This window comes from Hemiscyllium ocellatum, chromosome 24, assembly GCF_020745735.1.
Source record: "Hemiscyllium ocellatum isolate sHemOce1 chromosome 24, sHemOce1.pat.X.cur, whole genome shotgun sequence".
Lineage (NCBI taxonomy): Eukaryota > Metazoa > Chordata > Chondrichthyes > Orectolobiformes > Hemiscylliidae > Hemiscyllium > Hemiscyllium ocellatum.
In genome coordinates, this window is record NC_083424.1 from 56,089,751 (window position 1) to 56,114,232 (window position 24,482).

The 24,482-nt window shown below is 41.4% G+C and overlaps 1 protein-coding gene across 2 annotated transcripts in view; it reads left to right on the forward strand.

The window, feature by feature from the left end:
- Positions 1–24,482, forward strand: part of upb1 (ureidopropionase, beta) — a 136,412-nt gene that overhangs the window by 25,513 nt on the left and 86,417 nt on the right. For both annotated transcript variants that reach the window (XM_060844090.1, XM_060844093.1), the window contains exon 4: positions 9,284–9,378. In XM_060844090.1, coding sequence (XP_060700073.1) covers positions 9,284–9,378 — 95 coding nt within the window. The remainder of the gene's footprint in view (positions 1–9,283; positions 9,379–24,482) is intronic.

A 24,482-nucleotide genomic window follows, 5' to 3' on the forward strand; every position in this document is an offset into this window, starting at 1 on the left:
ACAGTAATCAGGACAGGCAGCAGCCGATATGAGTTCTGTGTGGAATGTCACTGCCCTTGTATCAGACCTAAAAGACAACAAAAGAGGGTGCCGAATACTGTAGGTAGGGGGAGGGAGGTAAGGAAGACATAAATCAGCACATTGACATAGAAGAGGTTTAAGGTCCTGTAGTCAGTTTTTATAATTTGGGAGGAAATTTAAATGAGGAAACCTCACATTTCCATGTGCACGTTAGTACAGGTTGTTCTGTTATCCCATGCATTTTGTTTGTGCAAATTCACTGTAACTTGATTGAACTGGGGACACTGATCCTAAAGTTGAACTTAGCTGTAACATGATTATATCACCAATCCTTTATGTGCTGCTTCTAAAGCACGGTTTTTCTATAATGCAGGGTTGAACAAAAGCTACCTGTATAGGAATTGTAGGGAGCTTTCATATTAATGTGTGGATAGAGAGAAAACGTTGGAAAGAGAGTTTTGGAACCAATTTTGAAACCAGAGGGATCTGTTAACACTGTGGGTTGCATCTGAACAGAACTGAAGCTAAGTGTCCTTGCAGGAGGTTGACTGGTGCCGTGGGGATTAGTTTACCTCAATGTGGAGAGGAATGTTAGTATCTCTAAGAAGCATTAGAAGGTGGGAGGAAATGGTTCAGAAACAGAGCTGTATAAACATCTGAAGATGTAGGTTTAAATTACACTGTAAATAAGCAATAAACGCTGGCCTCGCAGTAATGTCCACGTCATAGTAATTTCAAAAAAATCATACAGTTCGTGATAGTGGAGATCTGAGCTGGATGTGAAACTAGAGGCAACTAGGAATATATGACAGTAAATTAACAGGAAACTAAGGTGGTATGGCCGCTTTTTTATGTGTTTAGATTCCCTTGGGTTCTATACCACCAGTGCTTTACCGGAGGTTCACTGATGGTGTTACCTAGTATGGTGACAAAACATCTGAAAATGAGCCTTCTAGCTCAGTGAGCAAACTTACATCCAGAACCCCAACCTGAGCTACCAAACTTCTCAAAACTTGCTAATTCTGAGGGACATTTAGGCAGGGATTAATCAAATACAATCTGTATTATTTGTTAAGGGGAGATGGTGTCTGACCAATTAGATAGAACTTTTCAAAGTGGCCATCAGGTGTGTAGATGAAGACAATACTTCTGATGTAGTCTATGTGGACTTCTGATACGGTCCCTCATGGGAGGCCAATAGAAAAAGTAAAATTGGTAAATTGGATCAATGATTGGTTGATTGACAAGATGCAGATGGTGATTGTTGCAGGGTGGTTTTTTTGACTGGAAGTCAATGACCAGTGGATGATTTTAACTTCCCCAGTATTGAATGGGACTCCCTTAGTGTCAGAGGCTTGGATGGGTCTGAATTTGTACTGTACCTACCGCAGGTTTTCTTGAAAGTATATGCAGATAGTCCCACTAGAAAAGAGGCCATACTAGACCTTCTATTGGAGAATGAACCTGGCCAGGTTATCAAAGTTTCAGTGGGGAAGCATTTTGGGAATGGTGATCATAATTTTGTAAATTTTAAAATAGCTTGTGGCTAAGGATAAGATTGTTCCACAGATGAAAGTGCTAAATGGAAGGGAAGGCTAATTACAACAGTATTAGGCAGGATCTGGAGAAATTAGATTGGTGGCAACTGTTTGAAGTAAATCCGCATCTGACATGTGGAAATCTTTTTAAAGACCAGCTGATCAGAGTTCAGGACTAGCATGTTTCTGTAAGGATAAAAAGAAAGGACAATAAGCTTCAGAAACCCTGGATGATGAGATATTGAAAGTTTAGTCAAAAAGAAAAAGGAAACATATGTAAGATTTAAGATATTGAGAACAGACAAGACTTTTGAGGAACATAAAAGGAGCAGAGAGAACTAAAACAAGGAATTAGAAAGACTAAAAGGGGCCATGAAGTATTTTTGGAATGTAGGATTAACGACAGTCCCAATGTATTTTTATATATGAACTGTTATGATATGGAAATCTAACCCCTCTGTTAATTAAAACCAACGCAGAAAAGCTTGCTTCGTTTTGTAATCTGTTAAGTGTGTGTGTGTGTGTGTGTGTGTTCCTAATTTCCACTATCTAAAGAAAAATGACTTGTTTTCCTAACTCTAATAGTGAACACTAAACAAAACCCTATTAACAAAGTGAACACTTTTTTTTCTTAACTAATTACTATCTGACCCTAACTCGATAAAAATGTTGCTGCAATAACACAATTATTGAACATGACATTAACTTAATCTCAAGTCTGTCTTCTCCACTGTCTCCAATCTTCTGTCTGCTGGTCTCCCTTGGACGTCGTCTTTCTTTTTACTGCAAGAACATTTATAGGAAAAGATAGCTTTCGATAGAGAGTGCCTTTTTATTTCTTTTGAGAGCAAGGTGTTAGATGGGCAGTTAGCTCTTCAGCTCTACGGCAATGGATTGGCTGTTCAGTGACAGTCGTTCTGACCAATTTTCAAAATTGGCCCCATTTTATATTCCCCCCCCCCCCCCCATCGATGTGCCCTGTCATTGGTCCGATGATGTGTCTACAGTAAATTCAAACTCAATTGGGTTTTAGTATCCTGGACATAATTTAAATTTAATTGGTTAAATTTGAATTGTAGTCAAAACAACAACCATTTAACAGCCAACTGTTCTATGTTGTTGTGGTTCTGTTCGCCGAGCTGGAAGTTTTTGTTGCAAACGTTTCGTCCCCTGGTTAGGCGACGACATCAGTGCTCTGGAGCCTCCTGTGAAGCGCTTCTTTGATGTTTCTTCCGGTATTTATAGTGGTCTGTCCTTGCCGCTTCCGGGTGGCAGTTTCAGCTGTCCGCTGTAGTGGTTGGTATATTGGGTCCAGGTCGATGTGTTTGTTGATGGAGTTTGTGGATGAATGCCATGCCTCTAGGAATTCCCTGGCTGTTCTCTGTCTGGCTTGCCCTATGATAGTAGTGTTTTCCCAGTCGAATTCATGTTGCTTGTTGTCTGCGTGTGTGGCTACTAGGGATAGCTGGTCGTGTCGTTTCGTGGCTAGTTGATGTTCATGTATGCGGATTGTTAGCTGTCTTCCTGTTTGTCCTATATAGTGTTTTGTGCAGTCCTTGCATGGTATTTTGTAAACTACATTAGTTTTGCTCATGTTGGGTATCGGGTCCTTTGTTCTAGTGAGTTGTTGTCTGAGCGTGGCTGTTGGTTTGTGTGCCGTTATGAGTCCTAAGGGTCACAGTAGTCTGGCTGTCAGTTCTGAGACGCTCCTGATGTATGGTAGTGTGGCTAGTCCTTTTGGTTGTGGCATGTCCTCGTTCCGTGGTATGTCTAAAAGGCATCTGTTGATAAAGTTGCGCGGGTATCTGTTTTTGGCGAATACCTTGTATAGGTGTTCCTCTTCCTCTTTTCGCAGTTCTGGTGTACTGCAGTGTGTTGTGGCTCTTTTGAATAGTGTCCTGATGCAGCTTCGTTTGTGTGTGTTGGGGTGGTTACTTTCATAGTTTAGGACTTGGTCTGTGTGTGTTGTTTTCCTGTGTACCCTTGTGATGAATTCTCCGTTCGGTGTTCTCTGTACTATCACGTCTAGGAATGGGAGTTGGCTATCCTTTACTACTACTCTCGTGAATCGGATTCCTGTGAGTGTGGCGTTGATGATCCGGTGTGTTTTTTCTATTTCCGTGTTTTTGATGATTACAAACGTGTCATCGACATATCTGACCCAGAGTTTGGGTTGAATTTGTTCTAACCTTTGCATAACTGCCTCTGCTATGAGTCCCAAGATTGGTGATCTCATGGGTGTTCCGTTGATTTGTTCGTATATCTGATTGTTGAATGTAAAGTGTGTAGTGAGGCACAAGTCCAGTAGTTTAAGTATGCCGTCTTTGTTGATAGGTTCCACCTCCTGTTTTCTGTTCTGTATGTCCAGTAGGTTGGCTATTGTTTCTCTGGCTAGGGTTTTGTCAATCGAAGTGAACAGTGCCGTCACGTCGAATGAGATCATGGTTTCTTCTTTGTCTATGTGTGTATTCCTGATGACGTCCAAGAATTCCTGTGTTGATTGTATGGAGTGTTTGGATCCGCTGACCATGTGTTTCAGTTTCTGTTGTTCTATGTATCTATTTGAAACAGCCTATCTCTTAGCTGTTCTGGCAGCTGGGTGTACTTTAAATTTACATTAAAATTCGTAAAACATAGAACAGTACAGGCCCTCCAGCCCACGCTGTTGTGCCAACCACTGATCCTCATGTATGCACCCTCAAATTTCTGTGACCATATGCATGTCCAGCAGTCTCTTAAATGTCCCCAATGACCCTGCCTCCAACGCATTCCATGTGCTCAACTCTGTATGAAGAACCTGCCTCTGACATCCCCTCTATACTTTCCTCCAACCAGCCTAAAACTATGACCCCTCGTGTTAGCCATTTCTGCCCTGGAAAATAGTCTCTGGCTATCGACCCTATCTATGCCTCTCATTATCTTGTATACCTCGATTAGATCTCCTTTTCTCCAATGAAAAAAGTCCGAGCTCAGTCAACCTCTCCTCATAAGCCCTCCAGTCCAGGCAGCATCCTGGTAAACCTCCTCTGAACCCTCTCTAAAGCATCCACATCTTTCTTACAATAGGGCGACCAGAACTGGACACAGTATTCCAAGTGCGGTCTAACCAAAGTTTTATAGAGCTGCAACAAGATCTCACTACTCTTAAACTCAATCCCCCTGTTAATGAAAGCCAAAACATCATATGCTTGCTTAACAACCCTGTCCACTTGGGTGGCCATTTTAAGGGATCTATGTACCTGCACCCCAAGATCCCTCTGTTCATCCACACTGCCAAGAATCCTATCCTTAATCCTGTACTCAGCTTTCAAATTCGACCTTCCAAAATGCATCACATCGCATTTATCCAGGTTGAACTCAATCTGCCACCTCTCAGCCCATCTCTGCATCCTGTCAATGTCCTTCTGCAGCCTACAACAGCCCCCTATACTGTCAATGACACCTCCAACCTTTGTGTCATCTGCAAACTTGCCGACCCATCCTTCAATCCCCTCATCCAAGTCATTAATAAAAATTACGAACAATAGAGGCCCAAGGACAGAGCCCTGTGGAACACCACTCACCATAGACTTTCAGGCAGAATATTTTCCTTCTACTACCACTCGCTGTCTTCTGTTGGCCAGCCAATTCTGTATCCAGACAGCTATGTTCCCCTGAATCCCATTCCTCCTGACCTTCTGAATGAGCCTAACATGGGGAACCTTATCTTAAAGTGAACATAAACGCTTCGTAACAATATTTAAAAAATATTAACACCGAGAGGGTAGCTAGGGAAAGAGTAGGTCTACTCTAGGATGAAGGATGAATTTGCGCACAGAGTCAGAGGCTGAGGTGCTTAATGAGTATTTGGCATCAGTATTCACCAAGAAGGACACAGATTATGGTAAGATATGGGATGGGTATGTTGATATTCTAGGGCATATCTCTATTAAGGAGGAGGTAGTGTTGGGTGTGTTTTTTTAAAAAAAAAGACCCCAGGGCCTGATGGGTCTATCCCGGGATACCGAAGGAAGCAAGGGGGAAGATTGCTGGGGCCTTGACAGAGATCTGTATTATACTCTTTTAACCACTGATGAGGTCACAAGACTGCAGATTAGCCAGTTTTGTTCCTTTGTTTAAGAAGGGCAACAGGAATAATCCAGGAAATTATAGGCCAGTGAGCCTTGCAGCTGTGGGGAGGAAACGTAAGAACTAGGAGCAGGCTGTTTGGCCCTTCGAGCCTGCTTCGCCAATCATTGCCTAATCTTTTCATGCACTCAGCTCTACTTAACCACGTCTTCACCATATCCCTTAATTCCTTTATTTTTCAAAAGGGTATCTTAGCTTTTAAAGGATTACTGAATCACTAATTACTTCCCTGGGCAAGGAATACCATAGATTAACAACCTTCTGAGTGAAGAAGTTGCTTCACAGTTCAGTTCTAAACCTGTTTCCTGTAATCTTGAGGTCATGCCCTCTCCTCCTTGTTTCACCTACTAGTGGAAACATCCTATCTATTCCTATTTTATCGATTCCCTTAATTTTATATTTCTATAATGCCCCCCTCCCCCCCCCCCTCAATTCTTCTGAATTCCAATGAATATAATTCCAATCTACTCACCCTCTTATAAGCCAACCCCCTCAACTTCAGAATCAACCCAGCGAACTCCCTCTGCACCCCTTCCAGTGCCAGTACATCCTTTTTCAAGTAAGGAGACCAAATCTGCACACAGCACTCCAGGTGTGGCCTACCAGCACCCTGTACAGCTGCAACATTACCTCTCTGCTTTTAGTTACTGGAGAAGATTCTTAGGGACATGATTTACCTGCATTTGGAAAAGAAATGACTTACATGGGATAGTCGAGACGACTTGATGCGCAGGCAGGTGGGGGAAGGCGATCTTGTCTCTCAAAGTTGAGTTTTTTTAAGTCATGAAGATGATTGAGGATAGGACAGTAGCTGTTGTCCACATGAACTTTGCTAAAGTGTTTTGACAAGATTCCTAGTGGTAGACTGGTTCAGAAGATTGTTTTGTGGGGTCCATGGTGAATGTGGAAGTTGGATACAAAATTGGCTTTCATAGAAGACAGGGTAGTTGTGAAGGCTGTTTTTCTGACTGGAAGTCTGAGACCAATAATGTTCTGCAGCCTTGGTTATTTATGATTTGGATGACAATGTTGAAGGTCTAATTAGTAAGTTTGCAGACCTCCTCAAAAGTGGAGCTGTGGATTGTGAGGAAGTTTGTCAAAGCATTATATTGATCAGTTGGAAAGTTAGGCAGAAAAGTGGCAGATGAAATTTAATCTGGATAAGTGTGAGGTGATACATTTTGGGAGGCCAATTACAAGAGGAAAGTATTCTGCAAATGGTAGGATCCTTAAGAGCATTATTGTGCAGAAGGATCTTGGGGTGCACGGTGGCACAGTGGTTAGCACTGCTGCCTCACAGCGCCTGGGACCTGGGTTCAATTCCCGCCTCAGGCGACTGACTGTGTGGAGTTTGCACGTTCTCCCCGTGTCTGCGTGGGTTTCCTCCGGGTGCTCCGGTTTCCTCCCACAGTCCAAAGATGTGCGGGTCAGGTGAATTGGCCATGCTAAATTGCCCGTAGTGTTAGGTAAGGGTAAATGTAGGGGTATGGGTGGGTTATGCTTCGGCGGGTCGGTGTGGACTTGTTGGGCCGAAGGGCCTGTTTCCACACTAAGTAATCTAATCTAATCTAATCTAATCATAGCTTCCTGAAAGTGGATAAAGTGATAAAGAAGCCATATAGCATCCTCGGTTGGGGCATTGTGTATAAAAGTTAGTAAGCCAAGTTGCAACTGTACAAAACTTCAGGCCACATTTAGACTATTCCATACAGTTCAGGTTGCCACACAATAGGAAGGATGTGAAGGCTTTTGAGAGGGTGTTGTCTGGATTGGAGTGTATTTATTATAAGGAGAAGTTGTTTTCGCTGCAGCATCGAAGACTGAGGGGTGATCTGATAGTATGAGGGGACTGGATAGGGTGGGTAGTCAAGTCTTTTTCCTAGAATGGGAATGTCAAATACTGAGGGGCATGATTTCAGGTAAGAGGGGGAAAAGTTTAAAGGAGATGTGTGGGGCAGGTTTTTAAAGAGGGTGGTAAGTGCCTGGAGCGTGCTGTCACAGGAGGTGGTAGATACAATAGCAAATTTAAGAGGCACATGAACAGGCTTAGAATGATGGGGATATGGGCCATGTGTAAGCAGATAGGATTAGTATAGAATGGCATCATGGTCAGTAGAAACATTAGATAATGAGTTGAAGGGTATTCCGTGATCCATATTCTATGTTGTGATGCCAAAGCAGACAAAACTGTGGGTGAAGTGCTGGAAAATGGGATTTCAACATCTAGATGGTTGTTATTGACTGATGTGGACGCAATGAGCCACAGGGCCTCTTTCTGTGTTATAGATGTCGATGGCTGTTGGCATGCAATGACCACACACTGGCCTATCCCACTTATTAAAATGGAGTTTGGGGCCTGGAACATTAACCTTCAGGCACTATTCCAATAGTGACAGACTTAAGCACACAACCATCATAGCTGAGAAACTGAGGTGAGGATGTAACTGGAGGAAAACACCAACTGAAGGAACAAGGTAGCATGTGATCAACTCACCAACACCACTTACCCTGCAAATCAGGATTTGGACTGATTGGCCATCTCTGACCTGTTGAGCTGGGGAAGAAACAAATTAGCTGGAGGCCAGAGTGTGACTGTGTATCTTACCATTCAGTTTGATTTTTGGTGGTGAAGGGAGGTGGCATGATTTAGATATGTCGCCATCGTACCCGATTGTGTGCCCAAACTCAGCATCTTCAGTTGCAGAAAATTCTTTGTTAGTCAGCTTTATTAGTAGTGGGATTGAGTACAAAAGGAAGGAACTCATTCTAAACCTTTGTAAAACATATTTGCTGATATTTTCAGATGACCTCTCTAAATATGCAGGATCATTCCTGTTGGAAAATCAAACTCTGTTCCCAATGTCCTTCCAAACGTCTGCTCCATCTCCAACCCCATCCAAAGCCCTCAAATATGTTGGCACATCTTTTCAGAAGCTCCAAGTTTGAATCCCTCCAGTTAGATTTCCTTCCCTACCACAGTATCAAAACTTTCAAAAGCTTTCCTGGCTGCCTTTTGGATACTGGGTGTTTTTAGATTAGATTGGATTCCTTTACAGTGTAGAAACAGGCCCTTCAGCCCAACATGTCCACACCAACTGTCCGAAGAGTAATCCACCCAGACCCATTTCTCTCTGACTAATGCACCTAACACTATGGGCAGTTTAGAACAGCCAATCCACCTAACCTGCACATCTTTGGACTGTGGGAAGAAACCGGAGCATCCGGAGGAAACCCACACAGACACTAGGAGAATGTGCAAACTCCACACACAGGTTCTGAAAGTCTCTGCTGTCTTTGTCTGCATCTATTACCCCTCTGTTCCCATTTAAGCAATTCTAACCTTCTTATCCCAGATGTCCCCTGTTGTTCCTTCTCTTCCACTTTCAACAGCATCAAACCAAGCCAGCTCTACCTTTCTTCAGCTGTGAATGAGAGTCATTCAGCTGAAAGCATTAACTTTGTTTCGGTTTAATCCTCTCCACACAGAATTCCTCCTGAGTATTTGACATATTCCACATGTATTTTTGAATATTTACTTGGAGCAGTGTTTTATTGTATTTCTTCATCAGAACTCATTGCAATGTTTCATTTTGTAGCTATGCCATTTGCTTTCTGTACAAGAGAAAAATTGCCATGGACAGAATTTGCTGAATCTGCAGAAGATGGTCAGACAACACGGTTTTGCCAAGAGGTGAGTAGTTTCCCCAAGTTACAAGGAGAACTTTTACATGGTTTTGATGGAAGACATTAAGAACTGCATAGCATTTGATTTTAAACTAATTCCAAGACACCTGAACAAAAGTGATGTCAATAGATATGTTCTTAACACAGCCACATAAGGTGATATGGGTTCAAACAAGCATTCCTTAACCTAGAAATTAGGTCAAGGGGCATCTTAAAGGAGAGAAATGTGAGAAGAAATTCTAGTTTGGGTGGCGAAGCGACCAAAATATGGCCACCAGTTGTTGAGTGAATCCAATCCGGTTTGTGTAAGCACTGGACATTAGGGCAGTGTAGGTTTCCCGAGTATAAGGGCTGGTGAAAATTATTCAGAATGGGATTACACAGGAGGTCAGATCCATAAAACCAGTAAGAGTGAGAGGTCAGTGAGTGGCTAACCCCAGTGCAAACCTTACCAATATTTAAAAAGGCTGAAAAGGTTAATACCGCAGACAGCTGGTAGTGAGTAGGTTCCAGTCTTAATATAGAGAAAAGCATGAAGGAAAGTCGAGAGTTCCATCCTTAACAAAACCGATTTTTTTAAACTTATCCTAAATTTAAGACGAGCATTTTAGGACTGACTGGGAGTTCCCAGTGTGTGGGGGAAATCTCGGACATTGCTGGATGACCACACTTGCAGGAAGTACCATCAGTCTGTTCAGTATGCACTCTTGGCTTTGGAGCTTCAGTGTCACTTGGAGACTCAGCAATATAGTTGCGAATTATATGAATAGATGTAGTCATCCCACCAGCCTAAGAAAGTGCAGTCAGAGGGAATGGGTTACTGTCAGCCAGAAAAAGTAAGTTAGGCAGGTAGTAGGAATATTCCAAAGAATATCTCACTGAAGAACGATTTGGAGATGCCGGTGTTGGACTGGGATGTACAAAGTTAAAAATCACTCTCACAACACCAAATTATAGTCCAACAGGTTTAATTGGAAGCACACTAGCTTTCGGAGCGACGCTCCTTCATCAGGTGGTTGTGGAGGGCTTGATCGTAACACAGAATTTATAGCAAAAATTTGCAGTGTGATGTAACTTAAATTATACATTGAAAAATTGATTGTCTGTTAAACCTTTCTTCTGTTAGAATACAGTGATAGTTTCACTTCTTTCATGTGTAAATCACAAAACCCTTTTTTTAAAAGTTGCATTCTCGGGTTAGCTGCTAACAATGGTGATAGCTAGACAATGTGTTGAAGGTGTTAGCCCCCTGTGTTTTCTGTCTATGACCTGATGTTTAGATTGATTCTAATCTAATAAGTGAGATAAGTGTTTTACATAAATTCCTGCAGTTTTTGAGCTCAGAGTTCTGTGTGAATGTATGCCGTTTTTGAGCAACGTGCAATGTAACTGTGCAATACAAATTCATTCCTCACTCAAGAACGCCTTTTCTGTGTTAGAAAACGGTGAACATGACAGTTCCTCTGGGGAGTGTGGCCAGAGCCCAGCTATAGAAGGAAAGGAAGACCAATAGGAGACTCTATTAATAGAAACGTGACTCTAAGATGGTGTGCTGGCTTGTAGTAGTAGGGTCAATGATGTAATTGGTTGTGGAGCATTGTGAAGGGGAATTGTGAACAGTCAGATCATCATTCATATAGGGACTGATGATATCAATAGAAAGTGTATGTCATACAGCCAGAATTTACGGAGCTAGGTAGCAGATTGAAAAACCAACTCTAAGGTTGTAATCTGTGGATTACTCTCAGTGCCACATGCCAGAGAGTTGAAGTAGGGGAGAAGGCTTTAGATTCCTGGATCTTTGCCTCTGTTTCTGAGGAATATAGGACCTGTAGAAGTCTATTGAGCTGCAACTAAACCAAAATGGGATTGACATTTTGCTGAGGGTAGGTGTGGGCAATGCATAGTGTTATTGAGGAATTTAAGCTAATGTGGGAGTGAGGGATGCACAGATAATGGAAGGGTTTGCAGCTACGTAAACATTCAGTCCCAGAGAGAAAGATGGAGCTAACACTCTGCTACTCTGTGAATATTGACAGAAGGTCTCACCATACTGGAGTCATTTCTTGAACAAAACCTGTTGCCGCTGCCTTTCTGATCTGTGTGTCCCTATTTTTAATGTAACAAGCTTCTGTTACATTTAAGGCTTTCTTTATTTTGTTAAAACAAGTGATACACATAAAAGTTGAAAGGAAAAGTAAAGCCAATCTAGAAGGTAGTGTGTATAAAATTTGGAACACATACAGAAATTTCTGGAAAAGTTCAGCAGGCCTGGCAGCATGTGTGGAGAAAAATGAGAGTTTGTTTTGGATCCAGTGACCATTCTTCAGAACTGATGGTGGTTAGGAAAATGTCAGTTTTTGTGCAGAAGACAAGGGTAGGGGAGGGGGTAGGGAGTAAATGATAGGTGGCAATAGAGCCCAAAGAGAGAAAAGAACAATTCCACAAAAGTGGATAATGATCAGGCCGGGAGGGTGAATAGCTATTAATGGGGACTGTTAGTGGCTAACAATGGGTTGTGTGTAACAGCAGACCATGTGATAACAAGGCCTGGTGTGTGGGGTTAGGGGTAAGTACATAAGACAGCTCAAGCCATAAAATTGTTGAACTTAATATTAAGTCCACAAAACTGTAGAGTTCCAAGTGGAAAATGAGGTGCTGTTCTTCCAGCTTGCACTGAGCTTTGCTGTATAAAATTTGGGTTCCTCCAGGGCCACTCAGCTTCTAGTCTCCTTTTAAAGTATTAGTTCAGACATGGACAGAAGAGTTGAATTCCAGAGGTAAGGTGAGAATGACAGACCTTGACATCAAGGCAGTATTTGACTGAGTGTAGTATCAAGGAACCCTCTCAAAACTGGAGTCAGTGGAAACTGGAGAGAAGATTCTCAAATGATTGGCGTCATACCAGGATATCTCTGCAGGAATTCCTCAGGATAGTGCCCTAGGCCCAACCATCCTCAGCTGCTTCATCAATGACCTTTCTTCCTTCATTAGGTCAAATGTGGAAATGTTCGGTGATTGCACAATGTTCAGCACCATTCGTGACTCGTCAGTTTATGTTCAGAAGCAGTTCATGTTCAAATACAATATTCAAGCTTGGGCTGAAGTGTGGTATGATATGTTGCTTGCATAAATGCAAGGCAACGGCCATCTCCAACAAAGAATCTCTCAACTGCTCCTTTCGCATTATGATCACTGAACCCTCCAATATCCCTCCCCGGAGGTTACCATTAACCAGAAACTGAACTGGACCTGCCAATTAAATACAGTGGCTATAAGAGCAGGTCGGAGCCAGGAATACTGCAGCAGGTAACTCACTTCCTGACTCCCCAAAGCCTGTCCATAATCTACAACTCATACTGCCCATTTGCCTGAATGTGTGCATCTCATTCAAGAAGCTTGACACCATCCAGGATAAAGCAGCTGCTATGATTGGCATCCCTTCCACAAACATTTACTCCCTCCACAACTCTAGCAGCAGAGTGTACTATCTACAAGGTGCACTGTTACCTACAGCACACACATATTCTATAACCCACAAGTAATAAACTTGATGAACATCTACCCATTTTTCACCTGCCTCATTATGTAATAGTCTCCCTTTCCTCATCAAGGGTTCATTTTTAAGATCGTAACATACTGGGAAATGCTCAGATTCTTCTTCAATATATGATTTTTGATAAAATAGCATCATTTTGTAATCTTTTTGTTGTAATTCAACTAACCTCTTAGAACTAAAAATATCCACTTGTCTTCCATCTGTTGTTTTTTGTCAATTGATCAATCATCATTTCTGATAAATTAAACTTCAGCTATTTTTCTTCTTTGATTTTTCCTTCTGTTTCAACCTGTGACTTTACCACAGTCAGGAAAAATCCCAGGATATACAATACTTCCTGTAAAATCTCAGCTGCCTGAGTTTCCATCGGGTTTCATAGTAGGCATCACTTCCACATGAGATCCACCTTTATCATTCTTGAGGATAAACTATCTCCAGAACAGAGAATTTCTCTATTCTTCCCACCACTTCACTTTTCACTGGACTCTCCAACCTCACTTTATACAATGGAACGCTATTCTTCTCCCCACAGCACCAGAGACCCGGGTTTGATTCCAGCCTGGGGTTACTGTGTCTGTGTGGAGTTTGTACATTCTGCCAGTGTCTGCTCCGGTTTCCTCCCACAATTCAAAGATGTGCAGATTTGGGCAATTTAGCATAGCCAATTCACTTGTGTTCAGGGATGTGTAGGTTAGGTGCATTAGCCAGGGGAAATGTAGAGTAATAGGGTAATGGGTCTGGGTGGGATACTCTTTGGAGGGTCAGTGTGGACTTGTTGGACCAAAGGGCCTGTTTCCACACTCTATTAATTCTAATTAATATTCATGTGATGACCTACCATTTTATTTGTTTCGCCACTTTCTCAAGTTGAAATGAAAAAGGCTCCTACGTTCTTCTCATCAAACTTTGAAACACTTAAACATATTTAAACAGATCCCCATCAGGCTTTTGGCTATGATAGGTTTGCTCTACAGCACTGTCCCTTCTCGCTCGCTCTCTTGCTCGTCCTCTGCGCTTAAGCATCCCTAATGTGTCTGACTGTACTACCTCTGCTGGCAGTGTATTCCATATCCCCACCACTGTGTGTAAAGAACCTACCTCTGACATTTTCTAAAAACCTTAATTATGCCCCCTTGTGATAGTCATTTCTGTCTTGAGAATAAGTCTCTGGTTATCCACTTTATCAATGCCTCTCATCCTTCTTCACTCCAAAGAGAAAAGCCCTAGCTCCCTCAACATTTCTTCATAAGACATGCCCTCCAGTCTAGGCAGTATCCTGGTCAATCCCCTCTGCACCCTCTTTAAATTTTACATCTTTCCTATAATGAGGCAACCAGAACTGAACACAATATTCTAAGTCTGGTCTAACCAGGGCTTTATAGAGCTTCAGCATAACCTCGCGTCTCTTAAACTCAATCCCCCTGCTAATGGAAGCCAACACACCATACACCTTAACAACCCTACGAACTTGGGTGGCAACTTTTGAGGGGTCTATCGACCTCGAGAACCCTCTGTTCCTCCACATTGCAAAGAATCCTGCTTTTAACCCTATAATCTGCCTTTAAAATTAGACTTTCCAAAACAAATCACTTTACACTTGAACTCCATCTGCCCCTTCTCAGCCCAGCCCTGCATCCCATAAATGTCCCATTGCAACTTACAACAGCCGTCCACACTACCCACAACTCCGCCAAACCTTGTCGTCGGCAAACTCACTGACCCACCCTTCCACTTCCTCATCCAAGACACTTATAAGACAGTCCGCCATGGGCAACCTTACCAAATGCCTTGTTCACATCCATTTACACCACATCCACTGCTCTACCTTCCTCGATGTGTTTTGTCACATCCTCAAAAAATTCAGTAAGGCTTGTGAGGCATGATCTGGCCTTCTCAAAGCCATGCTGATTATCTCTAACCTCTTTCAGAATCCTCTCCAATAATTTGCTCACCACCCACTTGTTATGGATCAGACCAAGCCCCCTTTAAATAAACTAAGTGACGGTCTGGACAATCTCCTTGATACGTTTGAAGGGAAGTATAAGGTGATGTGTTTCCGATGTGATTCGATTCATTTAAACTACTTGGCTTTAATCAAAACACTCTTTTTCTTACTCTACAATTAAAATACGAAGAAAAGAATTGGTATAACTTTAACACTATTGGAAAGCTTAACAGAATATAAAATTATCTAACTACTAAACAGTAATTGTTCCAGTATAGTAACATCCCATCAATACACAAAAGGGGGAAAGTGAGCACTGCAGATATTGGAGGTCAGAGTTAGTGTGGTGCTGGAAAAGCACAGCCCCTTAGGCAGCATTCAAGGAGTAGGAGAATTAACATTTTGAGCATTGTCCTCAGATGCTGCCTGCCTGACTGGCTGTGCTTTTCCAGCATCTTGCTCTTCGACATCCCATAAACACACCCTAGGCAAAGTTAGTAAAATCTCTTGTCTCGCATGCAATTCTAACAACAGTGAGAACACCTAAACTTTCAGCTGTAGACAAGAGAGATATATATATATAGCTGCTTCCCCACAACTATCTTAACCAAATTTGAATTTTACTGTTATGTTTTAGTGTCTTGGGGCATAATTTAAACTGGCTAAATTTGAATTGCTAGTTATTTCATAGCCAAATGTTACTTTTTTTAATTTTCCAGCACATTTTGTGCCTGCTAGATGTTTACCAGTTTTCACTCTCTCAAAGATACAATAGATGCCTACAACTTCATAACAATAGTTTGGTCACATCTCCCTGTTTTGAAACAAAAATCAGTATGCAAAGATGGCTTCATTTTTTTTAAAGCCCTTTAGTCTTTTGCTATGAGTATACTACATATACACTACACTGACTCTAAGCATGCACTCATTCAATACTGCAGTACATTTCTTCCACTACTAAACACCTTTGTATTCCTTCAACAAAGTCATGACAATGCGTTAGGAGAAAGTGAGGTCTGCAGATGCCGGAGATCAGAGCTGAAAAATGTGTCACTGGAAAAGCGCAGCAGGTCAGGCAGCATCCAAGGAGCAGGAGAACCGACATTTCAGGCGTAAGCCTTTCAGGAATGAGGCAGATGTGCCAAGCTGGCTAAGATAAAAGGTAGGGAGGAGGGACTTGGGGGAGGGGCATTGAGAATCCGTTAGGTGGAAGGAGGTTAGGGTGGTGGAAGGAGGTTAGGGTGGTGGAAGGAGCAATGTGGTTGACTCTTAACTGCCCTCTGGGCAATTAGGGCAGGGGAATAAATGCTGGCCTTTGCAGCAATGCCTTCATCCTTTTGAATGAATAAAAAAAACTTAGATTAATAATCTTTCGATTTCAGCTTTGAATATATTTAACAACCCAGCCTCGACAATTGTCTGCAGTAAAGAAATCACAAATTCACAACCCTCTGAGAAGTAATTTCTCCTCATCCAAGTCTTAAGTAGCACTGTAAGGTAGTTGTTGAGGTGAAAAGCTTGACTTTTTCTTTTTAATATTTGTAAAGGCACCATTTGAAGTATTTCATGCATAGGTTAATACAGTTCATGTTTTTCTCTTGTCTAATGTTCTAAAGTTTTCTGTTAGAAATATATTGCTAGACTCTTGTGAATATGCTGAGTGACTGTCTAATATGATAAAGAAAAAGTAAAAATAAAACTTCTGGTATACCGAGGCATATCTCTTCTGTCCAGCATCATCAGCTGCAATCAGAACAATAGTCAAGAAAATAAAAGGTAAACTGAAGTTGAGACCATAGCCAGATATGCCGTAAGTGTATTGAATGGCCAAATGCTGTTCTGCAATGCCATATTCTGATGTACTTCTGTCCTAGATTTTGTTACTCAGCCAACTTCTTTTCCATGTTGTCAGTTTGACAATGTCTGTGTATACCCCATTAACCCACTGTCGTCATCAACCTTCATTGACCCATAGTGCCTTCAAATGTATCTCTTCTGGTCCTGGTGAGATGTCAATGTTCCAGTGCCTATTATTAACTTACCTTCTAACAAGTGTCTCAACTACCTCCTCTTTCACCTTGAATTTTGCCATGCCCTTTTCCTCTGTGCAAATCTTGTATTTTAATCCTGAATTGGTCCCAGTATCCTTCTTCCTACCTTTTTGTGTACAGAAAACGTTTTTTAGTTCCCTGTTAATGTCTGTCTTCATATACTCTGTCCAAACTCATAATAATTTTGAATAATCCTCAACTCTTAGCATTTTACATTAGCTATTAGTCTCTTCTCATATTCACTTTTTGCTTGTGATTTATTTTTGTTTCCCCTCTCAACTATCTAAATTCAGCCTGTTTTAGAAGCTTCGAGGTCAGACCTGCTTTTTTTTTGTTTTAGCCTGGTATTGTGCTGATAGTCAGGACCAGAGAATGAATCTAACCTTTTCCGGATGGGTTTGGCTTCATGCCATATCACATGATGTACTTTCCTAATTGATCTGCATGTTGTGATGGATTTTTATTGCCAAAATCTATAATAATTGCAACGGGGGACAAACTATAGTTCAGCAATTATTTTGTCATTTGTGCTTTTTGATCAGTTTTTTTCAGTCAGTATTATTTATTTTTGCTAAGTTCAATTTTGCTTACTCTAATAATGCACAAGGTCATGTCTATAAGTGAATAATTGGTTTAAGGAGCTCTTGAAGGGACGTTTAGCTAATGCATAGAGATGGATTTTGACTGACTTGATATTTTTCATTGACGAGAATTTAAGTAGCAAGAATCCTTTTGTTAAAAGTCAAAGATGTTGGCTCTGACTGCAGTTTGTTGCTTGAATGACTTGAAGGGGTTGGAAGCCATTAAGTTTAGAGTTAGAAACCCCATCTGGAAAGGTTGGCAACCAAAGGGCACAGATTTGAGTGGATTGGCTAAAGGATTGGCAAAGAGAAGGCAAAATGGTTTCATGTATGCAAACTACTGCTGAAAGTCTAGGCTATTAAGAAGAAATGTTGCTGTTATTCCACAGATAGAACTTTGGATGCTGTCTGACTTGCAACATTCGGGACCTTTATTATGCCATCTATGAGTCACATAGAAGAAAATCCCCACGGAGAAGGAAATATATAACGAGTGACTGGGGACTAAAAAGGACAAGTCAGCCCCTTTTCAGCTCATTAAAGTGTTATTTTCTGTAACTTTATGGCACTTCTTGAATATTTTTCTAACTATGCACTGCATAGTGGGAGCTAAAGAGTAGGAGAGAAGGTGGATTTAAAAAAACTTAGTTAAAATAACAGATGGTATTTTAGAATCTCCATCATCACCTGGCTAGGTGTACGTCCCTGGTACTCTACTGGAAGCACCAGTTGAAACTGCCTCAATATGAATGCAGCTAACACAGTCTAGTATGTGCTTTCAGGATCATTTTGTACTGGTCACACACCAGCTGTACATTTAAGCACTTGAATCCCTTCCACACACACATACCTGGTTGTTCCGAAACCATCTTGATAAACTGCTAGAAAAACTTAGCAGGTCGAGCAGCACCTGCAGAGAGAAGCAGTTTGATTCTGTTATGACTCTTCTTCAGAACCAAAATTCGTCACCATCTTCAGTGTGCCACTTTGGTTTTTAGACAGCAGAGGAAAAGAATATTTGAGGACTTGGATTTCAAACCTGAGAGTTCATGGTTTACAAAGTAGCAGTGATCCCTATATGTTTCAGCGGCTTAGGCTAATATTTAGCAAACTAGCTACCTGATGGAGCAGCGCTCTGAAAGCTTGTACCTATACTTCCAAATGAACAGTTGGACTATAACCTGTTGTGTGATTTTTTTTTAACTATAGCAAACAGCTTAAAGTACTGGGGAAGTACTATCAATGGTGTATTTGTAAGATACTTCAAATGTGTTGCAAGAAAGGCAGTCCAACAGCAGGGTCTTCTCTTAGGCCAGCTTGCTCATCATCGAGGTGCTAATCACTCAAAACTGGCTCTGCTGGACAGGAATGTCATTTATGTGCCTGAAAACAGGTACAAACTACATCATTAACACGTCAATATTGTTTTTTTAAAGAACTAGTTATATATTTAAATTAAGTCATTTCAGCTGAGAACAATGAGGATTTTAAATATATTAAGCATTGCTGAATTGCTGACATTTAATTTTATCTGATTTGAATTTGCTGCCTATTACAAGATAGATAGCAACAGTCATCAGGTCCAGACAAGTTACTATCTAAACTTGAGCTAAAAGTAGAAGTAATTCACCGACGTTCACAATTCATTCTCTCGCCCTCTTTCTCTCTTTGCCTATCACTCTTTCCTTCATTCCTCCTTCCTTGAAATTAGATTAGATTACTTAGCGTGGAAACAGCCCCTTCGGCCCAACAAGTCCACACTGACCCGCCGAAGCGCACCCACCCATACCCCTACATTTACCCCTTACCTAACACTACGGGCAATTTAGCATGGCCAATTCACCTGACCCGCACATCTTTGGACAGTGGGAGGAAACCGGAGGAAACCCACGCAGACACGGGGAGAACGTGCAAACTCCACACAGTCAGTCACCTGAGGAGGGAATTGAACCTGTGTCCCTGGCGTTGAGGCAGCAGTGCTAACCACTGTGCCACCTAATGTTTGCCATCAGTTGAATTCTTCATTATTTGGAGATCCCCATGATAAAGGCCACTGGTTAACTCCAGCAAAATTAAATATTGTTGAGCTAAAATTCTTGAATGAAAGCAGAAATGCCCAGCAGGTTGGCAGTGTCTGTGGAGGGAGAAATAGAGTTAATTTTTTCAGATCAATGAGCTTTTCACATAATGGAATATGTTCAAGCTGTAAAAGTGCAGACAGGAATGGTGTGGGAAGAACAAAAGGGAAGGTTTGTGCTTGGGTGATTATAGCAGAGATGAAGTGATGAAACTGATGGAGGGAAATGGGATGAGTGAAGAAATGAAAAAAGGAGCGCTAGAGTCTCTAATCAATGTTGGAATCGTTATCCACAGCTACTAGCTCAAAAGATGAGCAGTATTTACAAACTGAAAGGGTTGGCTTTGGTGTTGAGTCTGGAAAGCTGAGAAGTACCCAACAAAAAAATTAGCTGTTCCTCCAGCTTTACAGTCCATTCCTGGTTAAGGAGTTATATAGGACAGCTTCAGCTTTTCCTGTTATTCTGAACATCAAAAAGTTATTACATCATTTGACAAGTGAAATGCTTCATTCTGGCACACATTTCAAACAACTAACTGAGACATGAAGGTATAGGTGAACTTAGCCATGAAAAGCAATTTCTCCAGCCTTGTTTTTGACACCCCTCCAACATGAGCCATGCCCCCCAATGGGTGCCTGCTATGCCTACTGCATCACCTCAACGTCTGGCACAGCTCACAGTGGCAGTCACAATTGTAGGAAGTTGTCTTTTATATGAGTAACATTTTGGAGGGATTGAAATTTACCCTATTCCATTACCTCACTATTATAGTTGCCACATCGTCTTGCTATTACAGACTGTCCCCACTGAAGAGTAGTGCAAAAGGAGCTCACGATATTTATATTATTGCATTTTTAATTAAAATAAATAATAATCTCCAAGGAGACATGTTAATGTCATTAACTTTATCAAATACATCAAAAACAAAGACTGTCGATGCTAAACATATACAATTTCGCTGTTTTCTCATAGCACCAACGAGAATACTAATTAGAAACACAGCATTTATTGAACTTTTCTTAACATCCAGAAAAGTCACCATCCTTACCCTCAGGCCAAATAATTCATCTCCATCTGCTTCTTGAATAGTATAATTATTGAGATCATCATCTTCATCAAGTATTCATATCCTCTTTGGTCAGACCATTCCATAGATAATCTCCACTATCATTATGTGCATAGAATAGCCACATTTCATAAATATTCGATGACCGTTTTACAACCCGTTCACACTTGGCTGCTAATGTCAGAGCCCATTTGTTGCTCCCATTGGTGAGTGTCTACTCCCCTCCAATCATCAAATCATTCCATTGTTTTCTCAAAAGATCCTTAAAGAGCTTCTTTAGAGAAACATCTAATGGTTGAACAAAGCTTGGATCTCTTGGAATTTCTGCACTGATAAAGATTTTAAGATGGTTGCAGACCCTCTCGTGGTTAGATAGGCCTATGTGCTCAACAAAATCTCCCACAACGAGTGCAAGTGAAGATGCAGTCACTGCTGGGGAGCAGCATTTTCTATTTCATGCTGGCTATTCATTCAGTCTCAAAGGCACCTCTCGGCATCACAGTCTATGGCTTGTCATTCCCACTGGTGATGGTCAATAAGGTACTTAAAAGATTTCTGCAGGGAGTTGTTGACATGTTTGCATGTGGTCCTTCTGTTCCTTTCATAGTGGTCAGCTTCTAGATGGAAATGATTATGGAAGATGCTGCCTAAGGAACTTTGGTGAATTTTTGCAGTGTATCTTGTAGATAGTAAACACTGATACTGCTGAATATCAGAGGTGGAGGGAGTGGATGCTTGTGGTGCCAATTGGGCTGCTTTGTTCTAGATGGTGTCAAGCTGCTTGAGTAGTGTTGGAGCTGCCTTCAATTAGACAAGTGGGGAGTGTTCCATCATATTCAAGATTGTTACCTTGTTGATGGCAGACCAGCTTTCTGGAGTTGGGAGGGGAGTTACAGGTCACAGTATTCCTAGCTTCTGACTTGTTCTATAACACCCCTGTTTATGCGGCGAGTTTAACTTGAATTTCTGGTCAATGGTAACCCCCAGGATGTTGATAGAAGGGAAATCAGTGACGCATGTCAAGAATTGAAGGTTAAATTGTCTGTTACTGGAGGTAGTCATTGCCTGGCATTTTTGAGGTGCAAATGTTGTCCTTGTTTCTTGATCGTACTCACGGAGTTCTTCCAGCATGGATAAAGGCCCTTCAGCCCAAACAGGTCCATGCCACCCACAATGTCTATCCACGCTAACCCCATTTTCCCTGCACTTGGCCAATGTCCTTCTAAATCTTTCCTATTCATGTATTTGTCCAAATGCCTTTTAAATGTTGTGAATGTACCCACCTCAACCACTTCCTCTGGCAGCTCATTCTATATACATACCATCCTCTGTTTAAAAAATTATACCTCAGATTCCCTTTTATTCTTTTCCCTCTAATCTTAACTGGCTGCCCTTGAGTCCTTGATAGCCCAACTTTGGGAAAAAGACTCATGATCTTAACACACCCTCTTTTCCCTACGCTCTGAAGAAAAGAGTCCTAGGTTGTCTAACCTCTCCTTGTAACTCAGTTCCTTGAGTCCTGGTAATATCCTTGTAAATTTCTTCTGCACTCTTTCCAGTTTAATAACATCCTTCCTATAGCAAGGTGACCAAAACTGAACACAATATTCTAAGTGTGGCCTCATCAACATCCTGTACAACTGCAACATAACTTCCTAACTTCTATACTCAGTGCCCTGACTGTGGGCCAATGCGCCAAAAGCCTTCACTGCCCAGTCTACCTATGACTCTACTTTTAGCGAACCTGCACCTGAACTCCAAGGTCCCTCTGTTCCACTACACCCTTAAGGTCCTACCATTCACCATTAAACTCCTACCTTAATTTGACTTTCCAAAATGCAAAATCTCTCTTATCTGTATGAAACTCCATTTCCCATTTCTCGGCCCACTTCCCCAGCCAATCAAAGTCGTTCTGCAATTTCTGATAACCATACCAAGAAAGTGGCTCAACATTCTGAAATGAAAAAGACAGGTATTAGAGGAATGGCACAAAAGTATGTTTAATTTTCAGAGAGCATGATGATGAGCTGAATGATCGCTTGCAGCTCTTTAATATAATGTTCTTCAAGCTCAATGGATAATGTTGCACAGCAGACATGTTGACAAAGTAGAAATAGCAGAATAAAAAGGACAATAGGATTGTGTATACAAATTTGGACGAGGGACAAGAAATCGAGAATTGTGGTAAACAATTGGTTTTCCAGACTGGAGGAAGGAATACAGTGGGGATCCCCGAGGGTCAGTACTAATGCCACAGCTTTTACAATATTATTGGCCTAGACGTTGGTGTATAAGGCACTCTTTCAAAAGCAGCTGAAGTTCCATGTAGTGGAGTGTGATACGATTCATTTTCGAGAGTGAATTAGAGGGGGAGCCATGGTGAGAAAGGTAAAGCATTAGAATGGATGTGTTGCACCTATGATGTTCCAAGAACTTGTAAATCACAGCTGTTTGGAATTACTGAACTGTAGTTATTAATAGTTATTTAAAAATTGCTGTTGAATTATCTTGCACTCATCAGAACTAGGATGAAATAAACCAAATTGAAGAAAGAGATGGTATGTTATACAACATGAGAAGAGGGTGCTGATTGGTTTTATTAAATTAAGCTATGGGTATCGGCTATGGTGGGAATCAAACCCAGTATCCCAGAGTATAAAACTGGGTTTTGGATCAGTAGCCCAATGACATTGCCTGTATGTCACTGCCTCATTTTTTGTACAATTCGGTTATTTCTAAAAGACTCATTGACCCCTATCTAGGCACTGCATTTATTTTCCTGTCTCGCAGCAGAACATTTTGTGAATTTTGTTCATGTTCCTGGTTCACAACCATCCTGTCTGATGTTCCACATCAAAAATTAAAATGGTGACATCAGCATATAGGAGGCCAAACAGCCACAATTCCATTCTTTGGACATCCTGTAATATCTGAGAAGGTGATAAAATGTGAAGGAAAGTCTGTGTAAAACGAAATGATCATGGGAAGAAAACCAGGTACCAATGCAACAAATGCTATTACTAATAGTATTTGGCAGTTTTAAAATGATATTGATTTAAGAGAGCTCAGTTTGGCTGCAGTGGTTTGTTGAGGAGCTACTCTGGTATTTTAAAGATGCACATAGATTTTCCACAACAAAAACTTGTGTTTGAGAAAACATCCCAAGGTGCTATAAAACAAAAATGAGACCATCCATGCACAGCAATTTTAGATCAGATGGATGGAAGTTATGGCAAGAGTTACAGCTGGGGGAAAGACGATTGTGATGCGATTAGGCAAGTTTAGGATGCATAGGATGGGTAAGGAAACTGCGGGGGCTGGGCACAATTGAAATATGGAGCATATTCAAGGAACAGCTACTGCGTGTCCTTAATAAGTATGTACCTGTCAGACGGAGGAAGTGGTTGAGCGAGGGAGTCGTGGTTTACTAAAGAAGTTGAATCTCTTGTCAAGAGGAAGAAGGAGGTTTATGTTAGAATAGAACATAGAACATAGAAAAATACAGCACAGTACAGGCCCTTCGGCCCTCGATGTTGCGCCGATTCAAGCCCACCTAACCTACACTAGCCCACTATCCTCCATATGCCTATCCAATGCCCGTTTAAATGACCATAAAGGAGATCCAAGATGGCGGCGACTCAGCAAGTCTGAGTCTACAGAGCCCTTCCCAAAACCTGGGAAAAGTGGGTTTCCTGTCCCCACCACACTTGCCAAACCACCCAAAAAATTTCTTTAATCTTAATTAGCTGCTGAATATTATATTTAAATAGTCTAATACTGAGTGGATAATGAGTAAATCAAAGGGACCCCGCAGCTCTCAGAAAACAAAGA